This window comes from Nicotiana tomentosiformis, chromosome 7 (assembly GCF_000390325.3).
Source record: "Nicotiana tomentosiformis chromosome 7, ASM39032v3, whole genome shotgun sequence".
NCBI classification, from domain to species: Eukaryota; Viridiplantae; Streptophyta; class Magnoliopsida; order Solanales; family Solanaceae; genus Nicotiana; species Nicotiana tomentosiformis.
The window spans coordinates 13,477,587-13,486,597 of NC_090818.1; the positions used below are offsets into that span (position 1 = coordinate 13,477,587).

Genomic DNA, 9,011 nt, shown 5'->3' on the forward strand with positions numbered 1-9,011 from the left:
CCTAATTCTGCCCAAATACCTAATTTCTACCATGAAACTCCTAGATTTGATGTTGAAATCTTATGAAATGTAATGAGTAATTGAAAGAAAGTAGATTAGAGTCACTTACCAATGAATTTAGGAAGAAAAACTCTTGGAAAAATCGCCTCAAAGGTGTTTAGGCCTTAGGGTTGAGATTTTTAAAGAATGAGCTAAAATTCTGTTTCTCCCCTATTTTACCCAGCTGCAGTTATCGCAATTGCGACACATAGTTCGCAATTGCTATCGCAATTGCGATCAACCCTCCGCAAATGCGAAGAAGTCACTGAGCCTGTTGTCGTCGCAAATGCGACATTTTATTCGCAATTGCGAACACCAAGCCTCCGCAATTGCGCACTTTCACTTCGCAAATGCGAAGCCTTCTCTAACACTGCCGAGTCGCAATTGCGATCACTGTTTAGTCCGCTAATGCGAACTTTTCCTCACAATTGCGAGTCGTGCCCAACCATCCCAAACTCACCCGAGCTATCCGAAATTATCCGAAACTCACCCGAGCTCTCAGGTATCCAAACCAAACATGCACCGAAATCCAAAAATATCATACGAATTCGCTCGCGTGATCCAGACACCAAAATAACACCTAGAACTACGAATCGGACACCAAAACAAATAAAGTTTTTAATGAAACTTAAGAACATGCAATTTTTCAACTGGACGTCCGAATCATGTTAAATCAAATCCGTTTTGCACCAAATTTTACAGACAAGTCATAAATGTTGTAATGAACTTATACCAAGTTCCGAAACTAAAATCCGGATCCGGTAGCAACAAAGTCAAATTGCGATCATACTTGGAATTTCTTTAAACCTTTAAGCTTCTAGTTTTCAACAAATGGCGATAATTCAAGTTAGGGATTTTCGAATTCGATTCCGGGTATACGTCTGAGTCCCAAATCACGATACGGACCACCGGGACCGTCAAAATACTGATGCGGGTCCGTTTGCTCAAAACATTGACCGAAATCAAGTAAAATAAATTTTAAGGCACGATTTTAATTTTTTAATCATTTTTTTTTACATAAAAACCTTCAGAGAAAAGACACGAGATGCACACGCAAATCGAAGAAGGCTAAACGGAGCTATTCGAGGTGTCGAAACAAAGCATTGACGGTTAAAACTATAAATAACCTATCGGGTCATCACAAGAGTATATTTGGGCCATTAATTTTATGGGACTTGACCCAAAACGGATAATATCACACCATATTAAGAGTATCATTTTGCCGTTTTAACCCAACAGAATATATACAAAGGGAGCTTATGAAGATGAATTCTGACATAATAATTGGATGAATTCTGGCGGAAACAAAATGTAAATTAACCCGAAAGTAAAGTATGAAATAATATATATATATATATATATATATATATATATATATATATATATATATAAAACTCATAAAAACATCAATAAAAATTATACATCCATATTTATATACATACTCAATTTTGGTATGATTTTGTAAAATCAAATCAAATCATACACAATAATTAATCAATTTATTAAGTCGATTTGATTCTATTTTTGATTTGGTGCAACTCGTCAATTTTCTTTGACACCCCTACCTTTGGCATAAGGTCCCATTCCTTAACTGACTGGTCATAGGACCAGCCCAATTGACATGCATAATAATACTATTATAGGAGGTGAAATGTTTTTCGCCAAAACAAAGGCAGAGCAAAAGGAAACTAAATTAATTGTCCAAATTGTAATTGAGCAAAGGAGAATAATTTTGTAGAAGTACCTCTTTTAGAAGTTCTAAGATTTCCTAGCCATACATTTGCAATTTAGTACCGAACAATCCAGACAAAACATCGTAGTTTCATGTGGTGTCTTTCGTACTTTAGGGTGTGTTTGGTATGAATTTGAAGTAAAATATTGGAAAATAAATGAGTTTCTTAATTATTTTTTCGTATTTGGTTAGGTAGCAAAAAATATTTTTAAAAACAATATAATTTAGATAAACACTATATGAGACAAAACGGTTAAAAAAGGAGGTGGGGAGGGGGAGGGGAGGGGGAGGAGGGGGTAGGCCGGGGTCTAGGGACCGGGGTGGAGGTTGGGCAAGCCGGAGGGGGTTGAGGGGGTGGAAAATATGGTGGAGAAGGTTGAGACTTAAGAAAGAGTTTTGAAAAATATTTTTTTATTATTTTGGTAGGGAAGTCATTTTCTTCCGATTGGTGAAAAATGAGATAGAACTTTTTTTCCAAAATATTTAAGCAACCAAATATAAGAAAACTAGAATATATTTTCCATACCAAATACACCCTTAATGTACAATGAGTTTGAAAAATTGACAACATTTAAATTTGTTAACTTGCAGAATGTTTTAATCAGCGATTTGCAATTAACTAACTAGAATTACAAAGATAAACTTAAAGAATGCCTCCTTAATTAATTGCAGCCAACCAAAATAATTTATAAAATGTCAATTTGGGCGTCTTAATTAACTTTTAAAATTATTATCTGGACCAAGCTTGCATGTGTCATCAGCTTGATTGTTATATGGAAAATAGGTAAAGCTGTCTGATGAACCAAATGGATGACAAAGCAAAAATACAGCAAATATGACCTGTTCAAAGTTCAATATCCGTGTCAATAATAGTTAACATCAAGATTAGAGAAATGGCTTAAAAATAAAATTTTAGAACTCGTGATTCCAATGTCTAATTACTCTAATATCATCTTCAACTTCTCCTCTTTTAGTTAAATAAATCTCAAAGCCTTGTCAAAAATCATATGGCCGTCTTCGCCTCAATGTCTGACGTTAGATTTTAATAAGAGATTTATATAATTTCATCTAAATAGAAGAATACATCAATAAAGTGTATATATCAATTTATTTGCATAAATTGTTTTACCACGCATGCATGATTCAAGTAATGATATGATAGTGTAAAAGAAGGCATGTATTCGGGGTGTTGTACATCACTGATCATGATCTCAAATTAACATTTGAATAAAGCAATTAAATAAATAGCTCTAACAGATTATCTAACAAGAAAAAACTACTTCAATCAACAGTGATATTAGAGGTGGAGTCAGGATTTTAACTAAGGATCTTTACATAAATAGTCGGTTATATTTATTTTTTACTTTTTCTAATCATATATATATATTATACATTGATTATACACAATTATACATATATAATACACAAATTATGCATATAATATATCTTCACAGGCTATTTTTAGTTTAAACGGTTGGGTATGCGGCTATTTGGGTTAATACTTCTTTTAATAAAGCTTTATGAGTTCTGAATTTTATAATGACGACTTCAATGGCTAATAATTGAGTTCTAAATTTAATATGTATACTTATTTAATTAATTTCTTAGGAAAATGATATTGTACAATAACTCTAAAAATAATAGCTGAAAAAATATATATTTTTTGTATATATATACATTTTGTATGTTATATACAAACATTATACAAATTTTATATACTTTCGGCTATTGAATATAAATAATTTCTGGCGCGGCTAAAAGTAATAATACCCCTAATTTCTTAACACAAATATATTATTTGAGTAAATATTATTGAGTTTAGCAACTCGTATCTGGAATTCTACCTGGGCCCTGAGTGCTAGAAGGCCGTGGCTATCTCCAGGAAATTTCATAGGTATAAACAATGCAAGCAGTGAAATGCGCAGCCTTAAGATTATTGTGAAATGCGAGGAAATTTTCCAAATATCTGCATACTAGTCAAACTGTCCTAAGAAATTAGTTAACACATGAAATAAAACTATATTTAAAGTTTTGGCCAATGCAGCCACCACCAATAGGAGCCTTATATTCTGGTCAAGATGGGTCCTTTTCTTATTGTCTTAATCCCAAAAATCCATTTTCAGAGTAAGATGGTTCAACAAGGAACTATGACCAGAAATCTAATCATAAGGTAAACTTGGACTCATGGACTTTTCAAGGAGACTTAGAATTATTTAAATCTCCTTATTGTAACTCCTACTTTCTTGGTATATATCTTCCCCTATAAATACCCCTTTCAATCCGCACTCTTTTGCATCAAACATTCTAGCTATTCATTTCAATCTTTTGTATTCACTATTCTTTTAATTTATTGTATCACATTTTAACATACTTAGAAACACATACTTTACCAAGAAAGATGGAGAACTTTCCAATTATCAACTTGGAAAAGCTCAATGGTTCTGAAAGAGCTGACACCATGGAAATGATTAAAGATGCTTGTGAGAACTGGGGCTTCTTTGAGGTAATTAATTATAATTTGCATATATAAATAGAGTAGCTGGCCGAACTCAGCAGTTTTAGTTCAAATTTTTATTTGTCTTGAGAAATCGATTGAATATTAATTTAGAGTGTAGTAATTTAAAATGACTAGAATCCTGAACACAGAAGCTTCAAATCCTAACTTCGTCTCTGTATATAAAGATGTGCCTTGTACTCTAGCCAATATAGTAAGCTAGTAAAAAATCTTGCATTTTGATGTTTTTGTTTATTTATGTCATGATTATTGCAGTTAGTGAACCATGGGATTCCACATGAAGTAATGGATACAGTGGAGAAAATGACAAAGGGACATTACAAGAAGTGCATGGAACAGAGATTTAAAGAATTGGTGGCCGGCAAAGGTCTTGAAGCTGTGCAAGCTGAGGTTACTGATTTGGATTGGGAAAGCACTTTCTTCTTGCGCCATCTTCCTGTTTCTAACATTTCTGAAGTATCTGATCTCGATGATCAATACAGGTAAAACTTAAACTTCATATAGACATTTTATACCGTCATTGCATAAAATTTTTATACGTGGGGTTTTCCTCACATGTATGTAACTTCTCCAGCATGGTTATCCAACATCATCATCTGAAAGGGGGTTTTGGCGTAACTGGTAAAGTTGCTGCCATGTGACCAGGAGGTCATGGGTTCAAACCGTAGAAACAGCCTCTTGCAGAAATGCAGGGTAAGACTACGTACAATAGACCTTGTGGTTCAGCCCTTCCTCGGACCATCCGCATAGCGGGAGCTTAGTGCACGGGCTGCCCTTTGAGTTGTCAAAGATCTCAAGCTTGTGAGGTTCTTCAGGAAAGGACAATTTTGATGTACTGAACATGCATCAGACATTACACCTTTATTATTCTTTTAATTCTTTTGGGCTGTTCCCCAAATGTATGTGGATTGAGACATGACAAAGAATAGAAGCATAAAAATTACTTATAAAGTTTCTTATTAATGTTTTCCCAAATGATCATATGCAGGGAAATCATGAGAGATTTTGCTAAAAGATTAGAAAAATTGGCAGAGGAGTTACTGGACTTGCTATGTGAAAATCTTGGACTTGAAAAGGGTTACCTAAAAAAGGTCTTTTATGGATCAAAAGGTCCCAATTTTGGAACTAAGGTTAGCAACTATCCACCATGCCCAAAACCAGATTTAATAAAAGGACTGCGCGCCCACACAGATGCTGGTGGCATAATCCTTCTCTTCCAAGATGACAAAGTGAGTGGCCTTCAACTCCTCAAAGACGGCCAATGGATCGATGTTCCTCCTATGCACCACTCTATTGTCGTTAACCTTGGCGACCAACTTGAGGTCTGTTCTTTTACACTGCAAGTATATATATATAAGTTAAATCTAGCTTGAAAATACTAAAAGAGTAGTTATTATTAATTGAAAAATCAGGTGATCACCAATGGAAAATACAAGAGTGTGATGCACAGAGTGATTACACAAACAGACGGAACTCGGATGTCACTAGCTTCGTTTTATAATCCAGGAAGTGATGCAGTAATATTTCCAGCACCAACTTTGGTTGAGAAAGAGGCAGAGGAAAGCAAAGCAATTTATCCAAAGTTTGTGTTTGATGATTATATGAAGTTATATGCTGGACTCAAGTTTCAAGCCAAAGAGCCAAGGTTTGAAGCCATGATCAAGGCCATGGAAACTGTGAAAAGTGATCCAGTTGCAACTGCTTAAATTCCAATTCGAGAGGAAGGATGGAGTTTGAAAAGAAAATGATACATTTTAGAAGTATTTACAAATTAAACCTAGCTACTATATACATTATTTGCTCTTTGTTTTTTGTGTGGTGGAATCAAGCTATTCAAAAATATTGTGATCTGCTGCATATGTAGTAAAGATTGTATCTCAAATAAACTGCCTTTTAGGGAGATTATACAAATAATTTGCAAGTGTTACATTCCTTCTCATTGAATTTCACTTTATCTCACTTTCCTATATTAATTATTCAATTTTTGAACATAATGATATTGAGTATTGACTGAATTTGCCGACCAAATTGAGAAATTCACCATGAAGAAAGTAAATTCTCTGTAAGTTGAAAATACAAATTGAAGTATTGAACCATAGTAAAATTTTGTAAGTTTGAAGTTACTGTGAGACTCAAATAATGTAAAATTCTATATGGACGGTATGTTGGTTAAAATATGGAAAAGATCTGGTGGAATAAAAAAGGGTTTTCAGACCACACAAACACATAATCTTACTTTTCATGGAAGAAAAGAATAACGGCGACCTTTTTCTGCTACTTTATTTTTTGAACAAAGATAATTTAAAAAAAAGAAGAAAAGAAAATAAGGCCAAGGTACGCATCACTGCATATTAGATCGTTCCTTACCAAAAAAAAAATGCATATTAGATCACTTCAAGTGGTGTACGGCAGATTCAAGTTAATATTATTATAATATTGTATACGGTCAAAATCGAGTTTGTCTTTCGTATAATTAGTCAAGATTGGAACATAATGGGCCGAGGGTCGAGCTCAAGTCAATGTCGAGCTCGAGTCAATATCGAGCTATGATGAGAAGTGGCATTATCGAGCTCAAGATCCAGACCGATCAATACCGAGCTCGAGTCAATATCGAGCTCGAAATCCAGAGACCGACCAATACCAAGACCGACCAAGATCGAGCTAAAGAACAAAGTGTCGTTGTAGCCGCACTAGGGGAGAGAATCTCAGCGGAAATTAAGGAAAAACTAATTAACTAATCTATCATAAGATCCTCACTATGTATTTTTAATTATATCCAAAGTAGGATTTCTCCACTATATGAATAGTGGCTATCATTTCTGTATGAGGACATTTCAACATTGAGACATCAATACACTCTCACATTTCAAAGATTATTGATATTTATGTAGAGATTATCCTTTTTAGGACTTTGGACATTGATTCATCTTGCTTGTTTATAAATCATTCTTTACTTAATTTGGTTTGTATTTCATTCCTTTTTTTACAGTCAATATTCGATATATTTCTACTTATTTTTTCGATTTGTACCAAGTTATACCACGTATCCTTAGAATTACGTATAAATTCAACTCTTCCGTTTTTCGGGTAAACAATTGACGTCCATCGTAGGGCTAAGGATAATAGTGGTTATTTGGTACGAATCTCTGCAAAACACATTTTACACTTGCTCTTGAAAGTGTCTTTGATTTCAGGTTAAAAACAGCGAACTCTCAATCAATGGCCTACCTATTGACAACGAAGCTGGCTTTCAAGATGAGAACAACAGCCTGGCGACCGGGGATGAAAGGCCACTCGTCGATCCCGTTGGAACTCAGGCAGCATATCCAATCGACGTTAATTCACATGTGGCCATCGTGGCGAACCAACGTTCTGACCCCGAAAATAGCATCCATGGTGGAACTCGACCTGCAGTTCGAAATACCCAAAATATTGGAGAAGACGGGATCGACCTGCGTATGATTTTCGAAATATTACAAGCTCAACAAGTAGCAATAGCTCAGTTGCAGAGCCAAACCCAGGCACCGAGCAGGGCCGAGCCCGGTCCATCCCGAGAAATCACCCAAGAAATAGGGCCAGCTGTAGTAAGATCAAATGAACGAGAATCGGGGACTAATCCCGAAATTATTAAGATGTTAGAGGAACTGACAAAACGAATTGAGTCCGGAGAAAAGATGATTGAAGCAAACGACAAAAAAGTAAAAACTTATAACTCCAGGGTTGATCAGATCCTGGGGGCACCACCGGTATTGAAGGGCTTAGATTCCAAAAAAATCATACAAAAGCCTTTCCCCCCCGAGCGCGACTCCTAAACCGATCCCCAATAAGTTTCGCATGCCCGAAATTCCTAAATATAATGGTACGACCGACTCCAACGAACATGTCACCTCTTACACATGTGCCATTAAAGGGAATGATATAGAAGATGACGAGATTGAATCCGTACTATAGAAGAAGTTCGGAGAAACCTTGTCAAAGGGGGAAATAATATGGTATCATAATTTACCGCCTAACTCTATCGATTCTTTTGCTATGCTTGCACATTCTTTTGTAAAAGAACACGCCGGAGCCATAAAGGTCGAGACCAGGAAGTCGAACTTTTTCAAGGTAAAGAAAATAGATAACGAGATGCTAAGAGAGTTCGTATCTCGTTTTCAAACGGAACGAATGGATCTACCACCGGTCATGGACGATTGGGCTGTACAAGCTTTCACTCAAGGACGGAACGAACGAAGCTCGATGGCTTCACGATAATTGAAGCAAAATTTGGTCGAGTACCCGGCTATTACCTAGGCCGATGTGCACAATCAATATCAATCGAAGATCAGAGTTGAAGACGATCAATTGGGTTCTGGGTCCACTATTAAAAGGGATGTCGACCGAGAACCAAGGTCAAACAGGGACCGATATCAGCCGTATAACGGAGATCGTAGGGGTAGCGAACCTACACGCAACTTCGTACGAGGCAAAAGGAGAAGTGATCGAGGCCAAGAGTCTGGGGGCTGATGAAAAAGAATGGGTTTGACAGGCATATCAGACCTAAGGAAGCACCACGGTTATCAGAGTATAACTTCAACATCGATGCATTCGCTATCATGTCGGCTATCGGATGCGTCAAAGATACTAAGTGGCCTCGACCTCTGCAGTTTAATCTAGCCCAGAGGAATCCCAATCAAATGTGAAAATATCATGGCACCCATGGCCACAGAACCGAAGACTGCAGGC

At 36.1% G+C, this 9,011-nt stretch overlaps 1 protein-coding gene across 1 annotated transcript; it reads left to right on the forward strand.

Moving 5' to 3' along the window:
- Positions 1 to 4,054: 4,054 nt before the first annotated feature.
- Positions 4,055 to 6,235, forward strand: LOC104098908 (1-aminocyclopropane-1-carboxylate oxidase). Its single transcript, XM_009605758.4, has 4 exons — positions 4,055 to 4,274; positions 4,542 to 4,768; positions 5,275 to 5,608; positions 5,699 to 6,235. Exons 1-4 carry the CDS (start codon positions 4,170 to 4,172, stop codon positions 5,990 to 5,992), a joined length of 960 nt encoding a protein of 319 aa, XP_009604053.1. The 5' UTR covers positions 4,055 to 4,169; the 3' UTR covers positions 5,993 to 6,235.
- Positions 6,236 to 9,011: the final 2,776 nt, after the last annotated feature.